We start from the raw sequence: 21,337 nt of genomic DNA, 5'->3' as shown, positions 1-21,337 counted from the left end.
TAGGAAGCTCCCCAATAGGGGATCGCCCCCTCATCAGAATATCCATGGTGATAGCACCGGATCGGACTTCCCCAACTGCTTTAAGTATTTCCTCTTTCAACCCTAGTTGGGTCCAGACTTCCAACGCTTGCTTGCAAGTGAATAGGCAGTGTTGCGAATCTTCAGACCCAATACGACAGTTTGGGCATTGTGCAGAAGTTGGGATATGTCTACCAGCTAGTGTTCCTAGACACGGTAGTACCCCGCGAAGCACTTTCCACACAAAGTGTTTTACCTTCCCTGGTATCTTAAGGCTCCATCCACGAGTCACATTCTTGGTGACTACCTGGTCCATTATTGTGGTTCCAATGGTGTCCAAATTGGTGTTCAAATTTGACATAATATGTCGACCGTACCGAGAAAGTACCAGAACGAGTGTTATGCCAAGCTACAACATCATCCATCACTTCCACCCGAAGTGGTATTTGTAATATTCTGTGAACATTGACGAGTGAGAACACAGAACGTATAAAAGCTTCAACCCATTGGCCAGTGTGCGGATCAATCAATTCTTCCACTTTCCCCAACATAGTTGTTCCTCTTGGTGTGATGACCTTCCTAGATTCACTAGTTGGAATCCAAGGATGGTTCCAGCTGTTAATTTGTGAGCCAGTGTCCATCCTTCAAATGCATCCCTTTTTGAACATTTGTATACCCGCGACAATACTTTGCCATGTAAAAGAAGAACCCTTCTTAAGGCCTACATTGAGTATATCTATATCTGGGTAGTATTTTGCACTAATAATTTTTGCACATAAAGAGTCAGGATTCTGGAGTAGTCGCCAACATTGTTTTGCTAGGAAAGCAACTTTATGGCTCTGTTTGTACTTGTTGAATCTATTGTGCTTATTTTATAATCTAAAATTTCGAGGGGGGGGGGGGATAAGCAAAGTAGATCAAGCAAATAGGGACCAATAGGGCAAACAAGATTACGAAAATCCACCGCAGCGCCAAACGCAGCCAACCATAGTGGCTCGGTACGATCGCGCAATCACAACACGATGATTTGTTAAAATTTTGGTTTAAAAAAAATTCTCCAGCTGCACATTGAACCGAATCAATTTGTTCTTCCTCAGAACTTATTTCAACAGAGGATGATATATAGTACCATAGATAAGCATAGATTGTTTAGTCATGAACCAAAGACATCCTCCTGCAACAAGCGCTTAACCTGAGAGCACTAAAAAACTACCTCTACGGCTCTACCAACCAAGCAAGTTCTACAAAGAAATTAACTCGGAAGCCGGCGGCTATAATCATGTAAACCACCCGCACATCAGCATGATAGTTTTGACTTTTGATCCAACTATCAACGACAGAATCCAACTTGGAAGAGTACATTTCTCCAGAGGGCAAAAAAAAAAAGATACACATTATGATAAAGCTCTGTGCCTTCAGCATGCCATCAATCAGAACACCTTTACTTTGCATGTTGGACAGTCTGCATTCCTGGGAAAAACTTCTCTAACTTGGCACTGGAGAGAACCTTGTTAGGGTCCAGCTCCATGCGCGCCTTGTTATACGCGTCAACGGGGAAGCGTTTCCGCAACCTAGCCTGCAGTTGAGCAAGTTCATCCTTGTCCTTCGGAACCTGAGAAGAATCAGAAAGAATTCGTTAGGAAGCAAACCATTTTGTCAATAACGCTTGCAAGACAGTTTAGCAGGCCACTGCTATGCCTGCAACAGAAGAGATGATTCTCTTGAAATGAACAGGTATGATGCTAATCTTCCACAACGTCTGCAGCAATGCTTACTAACAAACACCAAATGGTAGTAGGTGCACGAATCTTGCAGGTGATAGTTAAAGTTGGTACCTCAATTTTAGCCCAGTGTTCATATGCAGAATAATCATCCCAGAGACTAGTTTGCGTCAGACTTCTGTAGTTGAAGAACTCCTCGGTAATATCCTTCCTTTGGCGAGGATCCGATGTTGGTAAATACATTATTATACCAACCTGCATTACATTACCACTGTAAGTATTTTAAGAGGACTAACTAAAAGTTGAAACATGGTAAAAACTGCATAAAACCTTGTCTCATGGTAAACAATTGAGTTTTGCCAGATTCATCTACAAAATTTTCCATGTATTCGACAAAGTAGCATGAACCAAAGTTCTTCCATGACTATTATTAATTTATTACCGATACTGACACCTATACATACTGATTTATGTAGGTATCTATGAAGTACAAATGACATAATGTTGAGAATAGCAAAGCTTTTCATTGGCTTGTAAAGTACTTATCAAATATCACAGTTTGAACTGAGTTATACAGGGGAAATGTCCTCTAAAGTTTAAAATATATCCTAAAAGAATTACTCTCTCCGATCCATAATAAGTGTCACAGTTTTGAACTATGGTTAGTTCAATCTTAGTTCAAAACTGCGACACTTATTTTGGATTGTAGGGAGTACCAAATAAGAATAGAACATGTTCTACATTTCTACACAAAATTAAGATAAACCGAAATCTCATTTGGGTCAATACGAGAAAAATACTTCTGGAACTGTGACAGTGTTATTGTTCAGTAACTTGGTAAGCATTTGCCTTTTTGATATCTTGCAAATCTGAATTGAGTTGAATCTTAAATTATTGCATGGAAATAGAACACGCCCTCCTGTGAATCCGGTATAACTTTAGAACTTTTGTAACTCACAGCAACATTAAAACACAACAATAAAATGTGGCAGAAGAACAAGTTACCCATGAAAATATGTCATCTTCTTCAGAGCTTGATGCCGGACTCATAGGGCTCCTGCTGCGGGCAGTCCAACGCTGCTCAATAGGTGCAGGTGCAGGTATATCCTCCTTCTCAATCAACTGTAGCAACTCCTCCATATAATATAAATCCTTCATGTTTGGCTTCGCTAGAGTTCCTGTAGGGAAGCAGGTTTCAGAAACCCACTGCTGCCCACCACAATCAAAACCTAGTATTTCATCACTCCAGCCCATGCGATATCCCTCAGACTTCTTCCAATACTCAGCTTCTGCTTTATTAATTCTGATCACATGATCTTTATCCAGAGGATCAAGGGCGATCAATTGATCCCTCAATTCAGTAAATGAAAGTTGATCTATCGCTGGGTCTTTACTGTCGGCTTCAGTTCTGAAAAACATCTATAAGGTGGCATAAGCTAGAAACCAAAACAAAACAAAAATCGGCTATTCCTGAGTAAAGCTAGAATTTTAGTGCAAATAAATTCAAAATTAGCTCCTTTGAGTAAAGCTGCAAGTGGTTCTAACATATATTCAATATTTTACTTGGCTGCATACACCTTCAATTTGTCTATCATTTCAAGGTAGCACAACTGAATGCCTAACAAGCAGACAAAAAGGTTCAACCTGACACTTCTTGTATAACTTATGACATAAGCGACTCTTCCTACAAACATCACAGCCCCCCATGCCTTTCTGTACGAGCCACAACAAAGTGACCAGGGTCTCAAGCTGGAAAGGTCAAATTCAGACTAAAACATGTAAGAGCAAACTAAAAACACCATGGCCAGTTGGTAGCCAGAGTAATCACTTGCTCCCTACCATTTCAGTTTCTAACGAAGGGAATATTTAGCTGATTCACTCAGGTAATCAGATACAAAAGAATATCTGCATAAGTGTAGAAAATCTAAGTGAAGTTTGTTAGTACTCAAGCGCACACACAGTAAAAGTGCAAGAGTACTTGTAATGTGCTCTCCGGTTAACCTAGAAAGAGTTATGATGAAGTTTCCATACAGAAAATCAAGGAAACAGTGCAATTTATATATCGAACCACACCAAGTGTTCGCACCTATATTTCTTCAATGACTCTCGGTAAAGGTCACGAACATACTGTAGGGCTTCATCCTTTCCATATTTTGATGCCAACTTTGGAGTTTTCCATCTTGAAGGAGGATTACATTGGACAACGACAACTGTATCAGTATATGGAATCCACAAGTACTTGATATGTTTGTTTTCAGAAAGCCATTTCCTGAAAAGGGCAGGAAAGCAAGGAAGTTAGACATTCCTCTAGTAAAAGATACTAAAACTGTATACAGACTAAGCAACTGAGATGTGTAGCATTACTGGTGGTTTTTCTTGATTTCATCTGCATTAGAAACGAAAGTATGCTCAACAAGTTGGTGTCTTTCTACACACTGAAGAGTAACTTCTGCAACGACTCCTAGGCCACCAAGTCCACAACGGGCAAGATAAAACAAATCAGGATCTTTCTCCGTTGATAACTCTATCGTCCCTTTGGCAGGAGTAACCAGTTTCATGCTAATAACCTGCTCATCAATTGGAGGCAATCTCGCACCAGTACCATGGGCACCAACCTGTAGGCAATCAAGAATTTAACATTTGAAATTAGTTACGCATATTCATATCATGTCCAAACTGAAATTAGTGGATGTTAAGCTTCATTCACAAGTTGTAGAGCAATACCAATAAAGCAATTAGATCCCTCAAGCAGTAGGGCGAGTAAAGTTGGGCATACATATTCAGATGATAAGCAGTTAGCACGCACAGCAATCAAGAATTTAACATTTGAAATTAGTTACGCATATTCATATCATGTCCAAACTGAAATTAGTGGATGTTAAGCTTCATTGACACAAGTTGTAGAGCAATACCAATAAAGCAATTAGATCCCTCAAGCAGTAGGGCGAGTAAAGTTGGGCATACATATTCAGATGATAAGCAGTTAGCACGAATAAAAGCTAGTATGCACAGTGAAAACAAATGGCAGTACATAGTTACTTTGATGCCATAAGAACTGTTCATAACTAATATTCTACTCATTGCTCCTTTCAGCAAATATACTTATCTCTCTCTCACAAAAAATGGGCAGTACTACGAAAGAGGTTCTTTTCAGTAGAAACACGTGGAATTCCATGTTACAAAGAATGTCAAAAACATTTGTAGCTGGTAAATTTTTTGTAAGGATGTGCAATGAATATATAACAAAGACAGGGCTTAGAGAATCTCCCCTTATGAAAAGCAAATTAAGTCTATCTTCTTCACAGACCTCAAGTATCGGAGAACTTCTGGGTAAGAAATCTAAAAATGGAAGACCCGGATGATAAGACTCGACCGAAGAGGAACTTCGGTCTTTCTGTTAACTATTTTCTGCTGATTGATGTGTCTGAACTAGAAAGACCGCTCTAGCCCTTCTGTTAGTATGTGCAAGGACATGAACTGAATCTCCTAGTAAAATTAACATGAAAGTTTTGCCACTCTCTGGAACCCCCATCTGTCACTACGTTAAGCATGTTTGAACTCCTGCAACAGGCTATGAGGCGATGCTTTCTAGCTTTTATGCGAATAAAACAGTAACTAATGCAGTGTTGCCAATGTGAAGCGTTTCATCGAATATCTTCGATCAAATTTGTGCCAAATGATTTTCCAATTTTCATTCTAGTACTACCAAATATCAGCGATACAACTCCTTGCATAGCGCATGTACAGGAGTAATTATCCATAACCATAATTAATATCCTATTCACAGCTCCTTTGAGCAAATGCTTGTTCCTCCGAAAAAAGAGCAATACTAATCAAAGCAGTTTTCAATCTTCAATAGAAATACATGGTTCTATGTTAAAAAGAACATTAAAAACATCTGCAGATGGTAAACATAGCCATGTGCAATTAAATTTAAAAGAAATAATATACTCAGTAAGAATACATTATGAAGAAAAGCAAATAAATTATATCCTCTCAAATCTCAAGTACTCCCTCCGTCCCAAATTACTTGTCTTAGATTTGTCTAGATACCGAACTTGACATGGGAGGAGTCCATAAAGAGAGATCTGAGGAGTATCACCAAAGAACTAGCCACGGACAGGGGTGCGTAGAAGCTTGCTATCCATGTGCCAGAACCATGAATTGGTTGCAAGATTCTTATGGGTTTCAGCTCTAGCCTACCCCAACTTCTTTGGGACTAAAGGCTTTGTTGTTGTTGTAGATTTGTCTAGATACGGATGTAGCTAAACACATTTTAGTGTTAGATACATCCGTATCTAGATAAATTTAAGAGAAGTAATTTGGGATGGAGGTTGCATTAGAGAATATTTTAGTAAGAAATATAAAAAAGAAAGACCTAATTAAATGGTAAGACTCGACCAAAGATAGCCTTGAGTCTTATTAACCATTTTCTGCCGATTGATCTGTCTGTGAACTAGAAAGGCCCATCTAGCCCATATATTAGTAGGTGCAAGGACATGAACCGAATCAACCAGTACAATACATGCAAAAGTTTGTCAACCGTCGATGGCTAAAGCAATAGATTAGTTCTACATTAAGTGTGTTTGAATCCCTGCACAGGCTATGAGACGATGCTTTCTTGCTTGTATGTGAATATAACAGTAACTCTTGCAGTGTTGCAAATGTGAAGCATGCCATAGAGCACCTTCAACCAAATTTATGCTAAGTGATTTTGACGATTTTCATTGTAATATCGAAATTCACTAATAGAGCTCATCGCATGTATGGAGGGAATGGCTTTCCCCAATTGAACAGACCTGAATGATGCCGCCGACCTGCTGCTCTCGAATGGACGCAAAGTTCTGCAATGTGAGCCCATGCTCTCTGAGCGCATCGACGAGCTCGGCGACACGTATCCCAGCCTGCACCGTGACGGTCTTCTTCTTGACATCGACGTCTAGCACCTTGTCCATGAGCGCAAGGTTGACCATGCCGGCCCGGGAGAGCCCGAGGCCATTGGGGGACAGCCCGGAGCCGAGGGGCCTGAGCCTGCGTCGCTCCCTGTGGGCGGTGGCGAGGGCATCCTCGAGCGCCGGGATGGAGTCGGGCTGGAGGAGGACGCGGGTGTGGACCTCGTGAGTGCCGCTCCAGTTGGAGACGGTGTGGAGGTCGTCGGGGAGGGGCGCGTACTTGAAGGGGACGGCCTTCTTGTGGAGCGCGTCGGGCGGGAAGGGGAAGGAGTAGTAGGTGGCGGCGCCGCAGCCGAGGACGAGGAGCGCGTAGCCGGCGTACTTGCGGAGGTCGGTGTCGGAGGCCGGGAGAGGGGAGGAGGAGGAGAAAGCACGGATAAGTTGGAGGTTGTGGTGAGGCTGGGAGGGGGAGGAGGCGCGGCGGAGGAGACGGGAGAGGAGGAGGTGCCGCATCGTGGGGAGCGGGAGTGGGAGCGCGGCGGCGGAGGAATGGCGACGGGAGAGGCCACCGCACCAGATCGCGATGGGGTTTTAATCGCCGGTTCGTTTGAGAACGGGGTTTTCGCTGGAGAAAAATTCACTACAGGGTTATTTTTTTTCACGGTAATACATGTCTCATTCATATCATAAAAAACAAAGTACAAGACACGTAAAGACCGACATGACAAAACTGAGAGGATGGTAGAACATCTCTGAGCTTGACACCAACGCCTGTCAGCTGCCTTCGGCACCACCACAGCAGCCACCGAAGAAAAGAATGACGGATCACCTCCTCACCCGAACTCGACGCGGCTCCATTGCTGATATACAGCTTTGCGGACCTCCAAGGTGGCTCACCAAAAATGAAGCCATTGCCGTTGAACGAACTAGACCGGGCAACACCCCGAACACGCCATCGAACTCCAGATCAGGCACCCCACCACGACTATTACTTGCGTTGGTGTTCACTTTAGTCCCTGTGGTTACAAATACCCGAAATACAGTCACCAAACTTGCACTTGGGGTCATCTGCGGTCCATTATACGGTTTTGTGTACGTATGTGCTGAGTTGGCGCTAGTCAACCGCTGCCAACTGTTCTTTGACTGCCACATGTGCCTAGCTCGCTCGAATACGCATGCATGCGAGTTTTTTTTTGCAAAACTGTCAGTTATTAAAAGATCCCCCCCACCTGGTCGGATCGAGCCACCCCTGGTCCGACCGAGCCACTCCCTGTCTCGCTTCTCCCCTGCTTCTTGCTTCTCCCCTGGTTCATTGTCGCTGCCGAGGTGGTTGCCTTGACGTCGCCGGCGTGGGCGAGCGTGGCGATGGCCCCATGAGCTCATCGTCGGACGCTGCGCCGCCGCCGTCCACGCCATTTGGGAGGGGCTGCGTGACGTCCCTCTCGCACCGATGCGTCGTGACGACCATGCCTTGCCGCCCCTCTATGGTACGTCACCGTTGTCGGCACGTTCTGTACTCGATTTGTCCATGAAATCTCCGGGGAAGAGCTTGCGTTCGAGTCAATTGCGCATAGGTGCTTAGGTTTGGGCTATTTCTCTCCCCTTTTGCCACGGATGGTGTAGGGTTTAGGGTTTTAGCAGCGGACGATGAGCAGGGCCACATATCAAAGTTAGGGTTTCTTATGGGCTATGGATGTTGTAGTTGGAGATGATCTAGGGTTTGCAGAGCAAAATTAGGGTTTGATTTTGGATATGTTAGGGGAAGGCCATGCTCGCTTCTCCCCTGTTTCTTTGCTTTATATGGCCTGGTTGTTGATCATAAGGCGTTTTGCGCATGAGATGATCATTTTGCCCATGAAAGATCGTATAGTTGTTTAGTGGAGGCCATGAATCAGTGCTTTTTTTCTGCAACATGTATGAATTTTGCTCTGTAAGATAACTGAATTTGTATGTGTTAACCTGTCTGAATATTGAAATGTCTGAACTTGATTTAGTACAGTAACTGAACATTGACACTAAGCATTGCCACTTTGCTTGTTTTGGTCCAATTACATTCTTTACTGCTTGCTAAGTACCCTTGATTAGGTCCTGCTTACTCAGTTAACTGAGCTAATGGTGGTTTCATACAATAACTGAACTTTTGGAGTTAACTGAACATTTTTAGCTTGACTGAACCTTCATAAATGACTCTGTTTATCTTGTCTGAACAATGCCACTTTGGATGTTTTACAAGACCCCTAAGCAACCACTTCTCTGTTGAGGTCATACATGGTGGCTATTTCCTTTGTGCAGGCAAGCATAGCGATTATCACAAAGGCCACTCCATTTGGTATGACTACTGTGACATAGATAACTGGACACCTACTGTTGTTGCTAGTCTAGTGGATGAAATTGGGTATGAGTTTGAGGGCAGGATCAGGGCTTATTGGTGTGTTCCTAGGATTGACAATGTACAAGAATGGATTAAGAGAGATTAAGATAGGAGACAACACTATGACAGAGAACATGAAGGATTGTGTTTTGAATGGGAATCATTTTCAGCAAATATTTCTTAATCATGATGAGAGCCTGAGATCATATATTTCACCTGTTCCTGTTCATTCTGATGATGAGGATCCTCCATTTGCCAAATTTAGTGGAAGTAGGCCAAAGAAAGAGCAAGTGTGTGATCAAGATGAACAGGAAGAGCACCATGTTGAGCAAGTTGTAGTGGCACAGGAGCAGGCTGAGCAAGATCAATATCAACAGCAAGAGGACAGTGTTGAGCAAGTTGTGGTGGCACAAGAGCAGGCTGAGCAAGATCAATATCATGAGGTTGAGCAAGGTCTAGTTGAAGATGCACTATTAGAAAGTGAGGAAGAGTCAGAAGAAGAGGATTACATCCCAATGCCACCTCAACTAGGAGAGTACATGCATACATTTCAGTTTGAGTTCAGGGGCAGAAGAAAAAGCTGTAGGGTTTTAAACATGGATGCAGCAGATACAGTTGGTTGTTCAGTAATGCAGGATTCAGATGAAGATTTCATTCCACAAATTGTTGATTCAGACATTGATCTGCAAGATGATGATGACTTGTTTGACAAAAATGTTGATTGTGAGAAAGAAAAAGGTAAAGCAGTCCAAGAAGAAGCTGATGATCCTACTGAAGATGTGGACATGTGCTTGCCTTCTTCTGATGAAGATAAGGTTAAGCTGAATTTCAAATATTTCAGAGAAGAGGACCTGTCTAAACCAGAGTTCCAAGTGGGTCAGACATTTGCTAGTGTTGAGTTACTGAGGAGGGCTATCAAGGAGTATAGCTGTCATGAAAGGGTTGACATCAAGTGCCCTAGAAATGATAGGAAAAAAGTTAAGACCATTTGTGAAGATGGGTGTCCATGGTCTTTGTTTGCATCATTTGATGGGAGAATCAACTCATTCATGATCAAGAAGTATAACCCAAAGCATACCTGCATAAAGAAATGGAGTGTCAAGTCATTCACTGCTCCCTTCATGGCAGGAAAATATCTTGATTCATTCAGAGCAGATGAAAACATGAACATGAAGAATTTTGCAAGGGTTGTTCAGAAGGACTGGAACATGACAACAACAAGGAGCAAACTTAGAAGGGCCAGGAGACTAGTGAAGAAAGTCATTGAAGGAGATGAGTTAGAGCAGTATAACAGTATGTGGGATTATGTAGCAGAATTCAGAAGATCAAACCCAGGTAGCTCTTTCTATGTAGGTGTCAATGATGGCATATTTGGAAGTTGTTATTTCTCTCTGGATGCCTGCAAAAGGGGTTTCATGCAAGCTTGTAGGCCTGTCATTTGTTTGGATGGATGTCACTTGAAGACAAAGTATGGAGGTGTTATGTTGTGTGCTGTTGGCATGGATCCTAATGACTGCATCTACCCTCTAGCTTTTGCAGTTGTTGAGGTAGAGAACACTGACACATGGAAATGGTTTCTGCCAAATCTGAAGAGTGACTTGCGAATTCTGAACACAGAGCCATAGATTATAATGTCAGACAAGCAAAAGGGGCTGATCAAGGGAGTGAGGCCGCACTTTTCTGATGTAGAGCACAGACATTGTGTTAGGCATATATGGCAGAATTTTCAGCAAACACACAAAGGAGATGTTCTTAAGAACCAGTTATGGAAGTGTGCAAGGAGCACAACACCAGAACTGTGGGTTGCAAGCATGGAGGAAATGAAGGTCATCAGCCTAGAAGCATACAAATGGCTTGAGCAGCTACCACCCAACACTTGGGTTAGGGGCTTCCAAAGAGAATTGGTCATGTGTGATATCCTTCTGAACAACAACTGTGAGGTTTTCAACAAATATATTCTTAAGGCCAGGGAGATGCATCTCATATCAATGATTGAGAAGATCAAAACTCAGCTAATGGTCAAATTCTACAACAAAATAAAAGAGGCAAAGATCTGGCCTGGTTCGTATGCTCAAAAATAAGAAAAAGAATTGAAAGGAATATAGAGCTGGAAGCTACATGCATGGTCTCAGGGGCTGGTGATGGCATTTTCCAGGTTGACAACAGGAGCAAGACATACATTGTTAACCTCAAGGAAGAGAGTTGTACATGCAAAAGGTGGGATCTTAGTGGAGTTCCATGCCACCATGCAATTGCATGCTGCAGACATGAGAGAATTGACCCAGAGAGTTTGGTGCACTCCTGCTACAGTATTGAAGCATTCAAGTTAGCATACAAACCAATTATCAAGCCTTGTAGAGATAGAAGTGAGTGGCAGAAGATGAATGGTTGTGAAATCAAACCACCTGTCTATGAAAAAAAGTAGGGAGGCCTTCAAACAAGAGTAGGAGAAAGCAGCCTTATGAGATTGAAAAGAAAGATGGCACAAAGGTACTGACCAGACATGGAGGCACAATAACATGTTCATACTGCCATGAACAAGGCCACAACATCAAAGGATGTAATACTAGAAAATCTGGCATTTTGCCAAAACTACCAGTGAGAAGGGGGGCAAGGGCTATTCCTGAGGATGTGTCTGATGATGAACCAGTTATGGCACAACAGGAAGATGGCCAGGTCACACAGGAGGAGGTTCATGTCACACAAGATGGTGGGCAAGTCACACAGGAGGAGGTTCATGTCACACAAGATGATGGCCAACTTACACAGGAGGATGTCAATGCCACACAGAATGTTGCCCAGTGCAGCAACAAGAGGATGAATATGATACACCAGTTGTCTTTCAGGTAAATTCTAATCCTTTTGTCCATTTCTTTTAGATTGTATTTAATATGATACACCAGTGATGGTAGCATGTGATGATTGGCTGTGTACAGGTGCAAGACTTTGGATGTACAATGCTTCAAAGATGCAGCAGTCTAGGCCTGTACCTAGAGAAGAAACTGAAGGCACTCTGCCAGATTCATCATTCATATTACAGGCATCCAGTTCTCAAGCTTCAGCACATACAACAACTACTACAAATGGTGGCAACCTGACCATGGAGTTGCTGAAGATGAAAAGAGATAAAGAAAGGCAGATGACGGCCAGAAGAGATGAAGCACTAGAGGCAATGAATGAGATGGCAGAGAGGAGAGAAGAGGAGGCTGAAGCAAAGAGGTAGGAAATTGCTATCAGGAAAGCAGAGAAGGCAGCCAGAAGAAGAAGAGCAGCAAAAGAAAGGAAGGTTGAGGAAATAATAGCAAAGTTGGAAGCTTCAGCAGCATGAAAAGCATCACTATAAGAAGAGAAGGAGTCCAAGGCAATTGAAGCAATTGCGGCTAAGACAGAGGCATCAATGAAGAGAAGAGAAGAGCAAGAAGCAAAGAGAGCTATTGCAGCACTGAAGAAAAAACAAGATCAAGAAGCAAAGAAGAAACAACAAGAAGAGGCCAAGAGAAGAAGCAAGCAGGAGGGCCAAGTGGACATGTGTCCAAGAAGAAAAGAGTCAACATGTTTGATGAGTTCAGATGAAGCAGTGCTGTTGCACTTGTATTTCAGTGATTTTTGGCAGAAACTTAAATCTGAGTGTTTGAAACTACTAGAGCTCAAATGTAGTTCATTCAGTGTCTCGTTTCAAATGTACCACACATAAGTGGTTCATTGAGTAATTTGATGCTTCTCTATCCACTAACATTAAGTAATTTTATGCTTCTCTATCCACTAAAATTAAGTAATTTGATGCAAACTGAACTTGATGCACACTGAATTTTTTGCTTCTTTGTCCATTTTTGCTGAATTTCATGCACATTGAATTTTTATGACTGATTTTATATTGCCAAACTTGATGCAAACTGAACATATGTACCAAATTTTGATTAAAGGAAAAAATCAAGCAAAAAAAGTTTTGCCTGGGTCTCGAACCCAGGACCCGTGGTATTGAACGTTGGGGGCAATGCCAGTGGGGTAGTACTAGTGATTTGATCAAGGGTAGTTACTAAACTAACTATTTAGTAGTTGCTAGTGGCCCAATGCCCCATGCCGATTTGGTTTCCTTCTCTGCTCTTTAAGCCCACCCACCCACCGCTCCACTCTCCACTCACCTCTAGTCCATAGTCCACCCACGTCGTCTCGGTTACCCCACTACCAAACTCCCACTCCGCCGTCAAGAAAACCCCTACCACCAAGCACCAAACTGTCGTCAATGGCTCGACGTCGTGGACAACAGCCTCGCCTGGCAAAGGCTCATCGACGACCTGGCAGGCGACGACAAGGCCATGCTCGCCGACCTGAAGGAGATCGGGTAGTGGTTCCCCAGCATCGGAATGATGCGTCACCATGCGCGTGGCCTCCTCAAGGTCATGACTGAGGACGAGCTGGACTGCGCCATCACCGACCCCAAAGGTATCTCTCCGGTGTTGGTCCTCTGTTTTGGGATGCAGGAGACGCGCTCCGACGACCCGCGGTAGCGCGCGCGGTGGTGGATGTACCGGTCCACCACCATCCTGCGGCAGCTCGATCCGCATCGCATTTCCTCCAGGATGGAGCGCGTCAAGGATGTTGAAATGGTCGTCCCCGCGCCTGTCAACACGACGTACTGGGACCGCTTCCAGCCCGAGCTGCTGGTGCACGACGACATCTCTGACGCCGACTCGTTCGACTCAGAGTATGACTCCGACGACACCTCTGGCTATGACACCGACTCGTCCTAGTCGGCTGGCAGGGAGGAGCTGGAGGTGATTGTCCACTCTAACAATGAGCCGGAGGTCAAGGTGGTGGTGCCCGTTGTCCCCGAGCCAGAGGTCCAGATGGTGGAGGCCGTCGCCAGGGAGGGTGACAAGCACCGCCCCATTGACGTCGAGCTGCTTCCAGATGTTCCTGACATCGTCAAGTAGGAGGTGGAGGTGGTCTTGGGCCTGGAAGCACAGGTTGATGTCGCAGCACAGACAGAGAGGAAGAAGAAGAGGAAGGTGATAGTTGCCATGGAGGTTCGCCGCTCGGAGCGCTGCAGAAAATGAAGAACTGAAGATGAAGAAGATGGCAGTTGCCAACATGAAGAAGACGCAGTTGCAGTTAGTTAGGTATGCTGAATATACAAATTTTCAGCATATAAGTTATAAAATAGTGTAGTTTTGTTAGGTGTGCTTGTATATTAAGCACATGAGTTATTTCTAATTTTTGTTTCCAATGTTGAAGTACTATGTGTTGGCTGGTTGTTGAACTATGTGTTGTTGAACTAAGTGGCAGTTGAACTATATTGTTGATGTTGTTTGAGATCTCATGCTATTTTATGTTCTCTGTTGATGTTGATGATCGATCCTAGTTGCTATATAAGGATGTTGATGCACTGTCTAGTTGCTATATAAGGTTGTTGATGCTGTCTTGCTGAACTAATTAAGTTGAACTAAGTAAGTGGCAATGATGAAGTGCTACAAAATGGTGTAGTTTATGTTGTTGATGTTGTCTTGTCCTCTCTGTCTTGTTGATGTTGTCTTGTTGCTATATAAGGCAACAATCCAAAAGCGTGTTGTTGCTATATAAGGCAACAATCCAAAAGAAGTTAACTAAATTTTGTCTGTTGATGCTATTGAAGTTAACTGAATTTTGTCAGCAAATTCAGTTAACTTGCTCAATAGCTTTGCCTTATGCATTCACATTTGGTCCACCAAATGGTTCAAGTTTGTACTTGCACACCCTGTAACTTGCATTATGCATGCACCTTTGGTCCACCAACACCACCAGAGCAACCACCAGATCCCCTTCTTTTTCCTCCTCTTCCACCAGATCTTCATCTTCATCCTCCATTCTCCTCCTCTATTTGCCCTTCCTCTGTTCCTGTTCCCCTGGTCTCCAGCAGCAACCATGGTGTCATGGGATGATCTCCCAACCTCTTCTGAAGATGACTCGGTGACCAGCAAGGTTAGTCATGTCCTCTCCTCCACGCAGCTAGGGTTAAACAACTTCTAGGGTTATACTTAACAAATGCAAATAGCCTCCTGCCACAATTTTCTACAAAAAAATGGGCTGGCCTGGCCACAGATCTGCCTAGCTTTACATGTGAGCATGGATCTTTGTGTGAGAAGCATGTAGCTTTTCAATTAGTTGACAGTGGAAGAAGATTCCTGGCTTGTGCACACAAGGTTTATAAAAATCCAGATAATAGTGCCATTTTAATTTCATTTCATCATTTTACAGTGGCAGGGTGGCTTTTATCTGAAGATTTACAGATAACTGAATAATGTCACTTAACTGAATCTTTGTTTGGATGATAGGAAGTACCTAAATGCACCTATGTGGAACAGATAGACCCTGAGTGGCCTGAAGCATTGAAGATGAGCCTATCTACCATATGGAGCATGTATGAAGAGGAGACAAAACAAAGGCTAACACAAAATGTGTTGAGTGTTGAAGAGAACTTGAAGATCATGGAAGAGAAGACAAAATGGAGAATGAGCTGAGACATTTCAAGCTTGCTTTTGCCAAGATGGTGGCTGAAAAGGAGCAGGCAATGAGCCAATTAGGCAACACACAAATTGCTCTGGCTGATCTGAAGGAAGAGCTTGAGAAGAAGAAGAGCACTAAAAAATCAATAACAAACATTCATCAGGTATTCAGGGCTAAGGCAGAGAAAGAGAGGGACCAAGTCATGCAGGAGAGGGATCAATTGAAGCAATAGAAGAGAAAGCTTGAGTACATGATTGGTGAGTTATTCAAACACAAAGAGGAGACCAAGGAGAAGATAAAGAAGCTTAAGGGGATGCTGAATGATCTTGACTGAACTTACCTTGTTCTTGTCCCTGTGTAAACTGAATTTGTCTAAGTATGTTGTGAAATGGATTTGGTTTTCAACTGAATTTATCTTGCCTGTCAACTGAATTTTAAGTGCAATGGATTTGGTTCTCAACTGTAATATGTTGTGAAATCATTAGAATTGAATCGACATGCTGTGTTGCTGTTTAAATAAAGAAGTAACCTAACAACATTGGTACATATTTGATAAACCACAAGTATAGGGGATCGCAACAGTTTTCGAGGGTAGAGTATTTAACCCAAATTTATTGATTTGACTCAAGGGGAGCCAAAGGATATTCTCAAGTATTAGCAGTTGAGTTGTCAATTCAACCACACCTGAAAGACTTAATATCTGCAGCAAAGTATTTAGTAGCAAAGTAGTATGGAAGTAGCAGTAATGGTGGCAAAAGTAACAGTAGCAGTTTTTGTAGCAATCGTAATAGTGGCAACGGTAAAGTAAGTAAGCAAAGATCAATATGTGAAAAGCTCGTAGGCAATGGATCAATGATGGATAATTATGTCGGATGTGATTCCTCATGCAACAGTTACAACATAGGGTGACATAGAACTAGCTCCAGTTCATCAATGTAATATAGGCATGTATTCCGAATATAGTCATACGTGCTTATGGAAAAGAACTTGCATGTCATCTTTTGTCCTACCCTCCCGTGGCAGTGGGGTCCTATTGGAAACCAAGGGATATTAAGGCCTCCTTTTAATAGAGTACCGGACCAAAGCATTAACACTTAGTGAATACATGAACTCCTCAAACTATGGTCATCACCGGGAGTGGTCTTGATTATTGTCACTTCGGGGTTGTCGGATCATAACACATAGTAGGTGACTATTGACTTGGAAGATAGGATCAAGAACTCACATATATTCATGAAAACATAATAGGTTCAGATCTGAAATCATGGCACTCGGGCCCTAGTGACAAGCATTAAGCATAACAAAGTCATAGCAACATCAATCTTAGAACATAATGGATACTAGGGATCAAACCCTAACAAAACTAACTCGATTACATGGTAAATCTCATCCAATCCATCACCGTCCAGTAAGCCTCTATGATGAGATTACTCACACATGGTGGTGAGCATCATGAAATTGGTGATGGAGGATAGTTGATGATGACGACGGCGACGGATTCCCCTCTCTTGAGCCCCGAATGGACTCCAAATCAGCCCTCTCAAGGAAGATTAGGGCTTGGCGGTGGCTCCGTATCATAAAACGCGATGAATCCTTCTCTCTGATTTTTTTCTCCCCAAACGTGAATATATGGAGTTGGAGTTGAGGTCGGTGGAGTCCCAGGGGGCCCATGAGGCAGGGTGGCGCGCCCTGCACCCTCATGGACAGGGTGTGGGCCCCCTGATGTTGATTCTTTCACCAGTATTTTTTATTAATTCCAAAACTTGTCTCCGTGGATTTTCAGGTCATTCCGAGAACTTTTATTTCTGCACAAAAATAACACCATGGCAGTTTTGCTGAAAACAACGTCAGTCCGGGTTAGTTCCATTCAAATCATGCAAGTTAGAGTCCAAAACAAGGGCAAAAGTGTTTGGAAAAGTAGATACATTGGAGACGTATAAACTCCCCAAAGCTTAAACCTTTGCTTGTCCTCAAGCAATTCAGTTGACAAACTGAAAGTGATAAAGAAAAAAATTTACAAACTCTGTTTGATCTTGTTGTTGCAAATATGTAAAGCCAGCATTCAAGTTTTCAGCAAAGATTGTGAACTAACCATATTCACAATAACATTTAGGTCTCATATTTACTCATATCAATGGCATAATCAACTAGCGAGTAATAATAATAAATCTCGGATGACAACACTTTCTCAAAACAATCATAACATGATATAACAAGATGGTATCTCGCTAGCCCTTTCTGAGACCACAAAACATAAATGCAGAGCACCCCTGAAGATCAAGGACTGACTAGACATTGTAATTCATGGTAAAAGAGATCCAGTCACAGTCATACTCAGCGTAAATTAATAGAAATGCATGCAAATGACAACGGTGCTCTCCAACTGATGCTTTTTAATAAGAGGATGATGACTCTACATAAAAGTAAATAGATAGGCCCTTCGTAGAGGGAAGCAGGGATTTGCACAAGTTTTCAAATAGAGATAAATAATATTTTGAGTGGCATACTTTCATTGTCAACATAACAACCAAGAGGTCTCGATATCTTCCATGCTACACACATTAGAGGCGGTTTCCAAACAGAATGGTAAAGTTTATACCCCCCCACCACCAACAAACATCCATGACTTGTCCAAAACAACGGGTGCCTCCAACTAACAACAATCCTGGGGGAGTTTTGTTTGCAATTATTTTGATTTGATTTGAGCATGGGACTGGGCATCCCGGTTACCGACCATTTTCTCGTGAATGAGGAGCAGAGTCCACTCATCGTGAGAATAACCCACCTAGCATGGAAGATATAGACAACCCTAGTTGATACATGAGCTATTCGAGCATACAAAACATAATTTCATTTGAAGGTTTAGAGTTTGGCACATGCAAATTTACTTGGAACGACAGGTAAATACCGCATATAGGAAGGTATGGTGGACTCATATGGAATAACTTTGGGGTTTATGAAAGTGGATGCACAAGCAGTATTCCCGCTTAGTACAAGTGAAGGCTAGAAAGAGACTCGAAAGCGACCAACTAGAGAGCGACAACAGTCATGAACATGCATTAAGATTAAAAACAATGAGTGCAAGCATGAGTAGGATATAAATCACCATGAACATAAATATCGTGGAGGCTATGTTGATTTTTTTTCAACTACATGCGTGAACATGTGCCAAGTCAAGCCACTCGAATCGTTCAAAGGAGGATACCACCCTATCAGACCACATCACAACCATTTTAATAGCATGTTGGCACGCAAGATAAACCATTATAAACTCCTAGCTAATTAAGCATGCCATGAGCAACTATAATCTCTAATAGTCATCGCAAACATGTTTCATTCATAATAGGCTGAATCAGGAACGATGAACTAATCATATTTACAAAAACAAGATAGGTCGAGTTCATACCAGCTTCTCTCATCTCAATCAGTCCATCATATATCGCCATTATTTCCTTTCACTCGCACGACCGAACGGTGTGGATAATAATAATAATAATAATAATAATAATAATAATAATAATAATAATAATAATAGTGCACGTGCATTGGACTAAGCTAGAATCTGCAAGCATTCAATACAAGGGAGAAGCCAAGGTAATATAGGCTCTTTGTTAAATCAACAATAATGCATATGAGAGCCACTCAACATTTTCATCATGGTATTCTCCTCTCGACCCCCAAAGAAAAGAAAAGAAAAGAAATAAAACTATTTACATGGGAAAGCTCCCAACAAGCAAAAGAAGAACGAGAAATCTTTTTGGGTTTTCTTTTAATTACTACTACTACATGCATGGAAAGTAAACTAGCTAAAAGCTACAACTAATTTTTTTTGTTTTTCTTAAGGTTTTTCAAACACACAAGAAGAAGGCTTAAAACATAAAATAAACTAGCATGGATAGTATAATGAAAAAGTATGAGCACCGACAACTGGCATGAGTGTGTGAACATGAATGTAATGTCGGTGAGAAATACATACTCCCCCAAACTTACGCTTTTGGCCTAAGTTGGTCTATGCCCACAGATCGAAGCTACTCTCTCCGGTGTACCGAGGAGGGTCCTCAGGGTGCCACTGGTTGGAGATCTCCTTTGGATCCCACTGATAAACAGACTGTCGATATGGTTCAAGTGGTGGCTCAGGCTTGCTACCTCTTGAGCACTGCATTGGTTTTCCCTTGAAGAGGAAAGGGCGATGTAGCAAAGTAGCGTAAGTATTTCCCTTAGTTTTTGAGAACCAAGGTATCAATCCAGTAGGAGGCCACGCACGAGTCCCTCAGACCTACACAAACAAATAAATCCTCGCAACCAAAGCGATAAGGGGTTGTCAATCCCTTCACGGTCACTTATGAGAGTGAGATCTGATAGATATGATAGGATAGTATTTTTGGTATTTTTATGATAAAGATGCAAAGAAAAATAAAAGCAAAATAAAAGGCAACGGAAATAGCTAAGTGTTGGAAGATTAATATGATGGAAAATAGACCCGGGGGCCATAGGTTTCACTAGTGTTTTCTCTCAAGAGCATAAGTATTTATAGTGGGTGAACAAATTACTGTTGAGCAATTGACAGAATTGAGCATAGTCATGAGAATATGTAGGTATGATCATGTATATAGGCATCACGTCCGAGACAAGTAGACCGACTCCTGCTTGCATCTACTACTATTACTCCACACATCGACCGCTATCCAGCATGCATCTAGAGTATTAAGTTCATAAGAACAGAGTAAGGCTTTAAGCAAGATGACATGATGTAGAGGGATAAACTCATGCCATATGATATAAACCCCATCTTGTTATGCTCGATGGCAACAATACTATACGTGCCTTGCTGCCCCTACTGTCACTTGGAAAGGACACCGCAAGATTGAACCCAAAGCTAAGCACTTCTCCCATTGCAAGAAAGATCAATCTAGTAGGCCAAACCAAACTGATAATTCGAAGAGACTTGCAAAGATAACCAATCATACATAAAAGAATTCAGAAGATTCAAATATTGTTCATAGATAAACTTGATCATAAACCCACAATTCATCGGTCTCAACAAACACACTCCAAAAGAAGATTACATCGAATAGATCTCCATGAGAGAGGGGGAGAACATTGTATTGAGATCCAAAAAGTGAGAAGAAGTCATCTAGCTAATAACTATGGACCCGAAGGTCTGAGGTAAACTACTCACACATCATCGAAGAGGCTATGGTGTTGATGTAGAAGCCCTCCGTGATCGATGCCCCCTCCGGCGGAGCTCCGGAACAGGCCCCAAGATGGGATCTCACGGGTACAGAAAGGTTGCGGCGGTGGAATTAGGTTTTTGGCTCCGTATCTAGTAGTTTGGGGGTACGTAGGTATATATAGGAGGAAGGAGTACGCCGGTGGAGCAATAGGGGGCTCATGAGGGTGGAGGGCGCGCCTGGGGGGGTAGGCGCGCCCCCTACCTCGTGGCCTCCTGGTTGAAGTCTTGACGTAGGGTCCAAGTCCTCTGGATCACGTTCGTTCTGAAAATCACGTTCCCGAAGGTTTCATTCCATTTGGACTCCGTTTGATATTCTTTTTCTGCGAAAATCTGAAATAGGCAAAAAACATCAATTCTAGGCTAGGCCTCCGGTTAATAGGTTAGTCCCAAAAATAATATAAAAGTGTATAATAAAGCCCAATAATGTCCAAAACAGAATATAATATAGCATGGAACAATCAAAAATTATAGATACGTTGGAGACGTATCAAGGCTCAGGCTCCGGGACTTGTGTCAGCCTCCAGTATGCATAAATGGCCTCCGGCAAGATGAGGTACGTGCTCTTATAATCTAGAAAAATAGGGGCCAACAACTTTTCCTCTTTCTGCTTATACTTTGA

General features: G+C 42.5%; 1 protein-coding gene across 1 annotated transcript; it reads right to left on the bottom strand.

The window, feature by feature from the left end:
* Positions 1–1,086: 1,086 nt before the first annotated feature.
* Positions 1,087–7,216, bottom strand: LOC123111215 (L-galactono-1,4-lactone dehydrogenase 2, mitochondrial). The gene is made up of 6 exons (XM_044531956.1): positions 6,539–7,216; positions 4,104–4,354; positions 3,826–4,008; positions 2,745–3,147; positions 1,854–1,994; positions 1,087–1,630 (listed from the first exon to the last, which is right to left on the bottom strand). The coding sequence occupies exons 1-6, from the start codon at positions 7,142–7,144 to the stop codon at positions 1,460–1,462; spliced, it is 1,755 nt and encodes a 584-aa protein (XP_044387891.1). The 5' UTR covers positions 7,145–7,216; the 3' UTR covers positions 1,087–1,459.
* Positions 7,217–21,337: the final 14,121 nt, after the last annotated feature.

The sequence above is a fragment of the Triticum aestivum genome, chromosome 5B (assembly GCF_018294505.1).
Source record: "Triticum aestivum cultivar Chinese Spring chromosome 5B, IWGSC CS RefSeq v2.1, whole genome shotgun sequence".
Taxonomy (NCBI): Eukaryota; Viridiplantae; Streptophyta; class Magnoliopsida; order Poales; family Poaceae; genus Triticum; species Triticum aestivum.
Note: the sequence above shows the minus strand (reverse complement) of the source record. Positions and strands in the feature narration are given on the sequence as shown.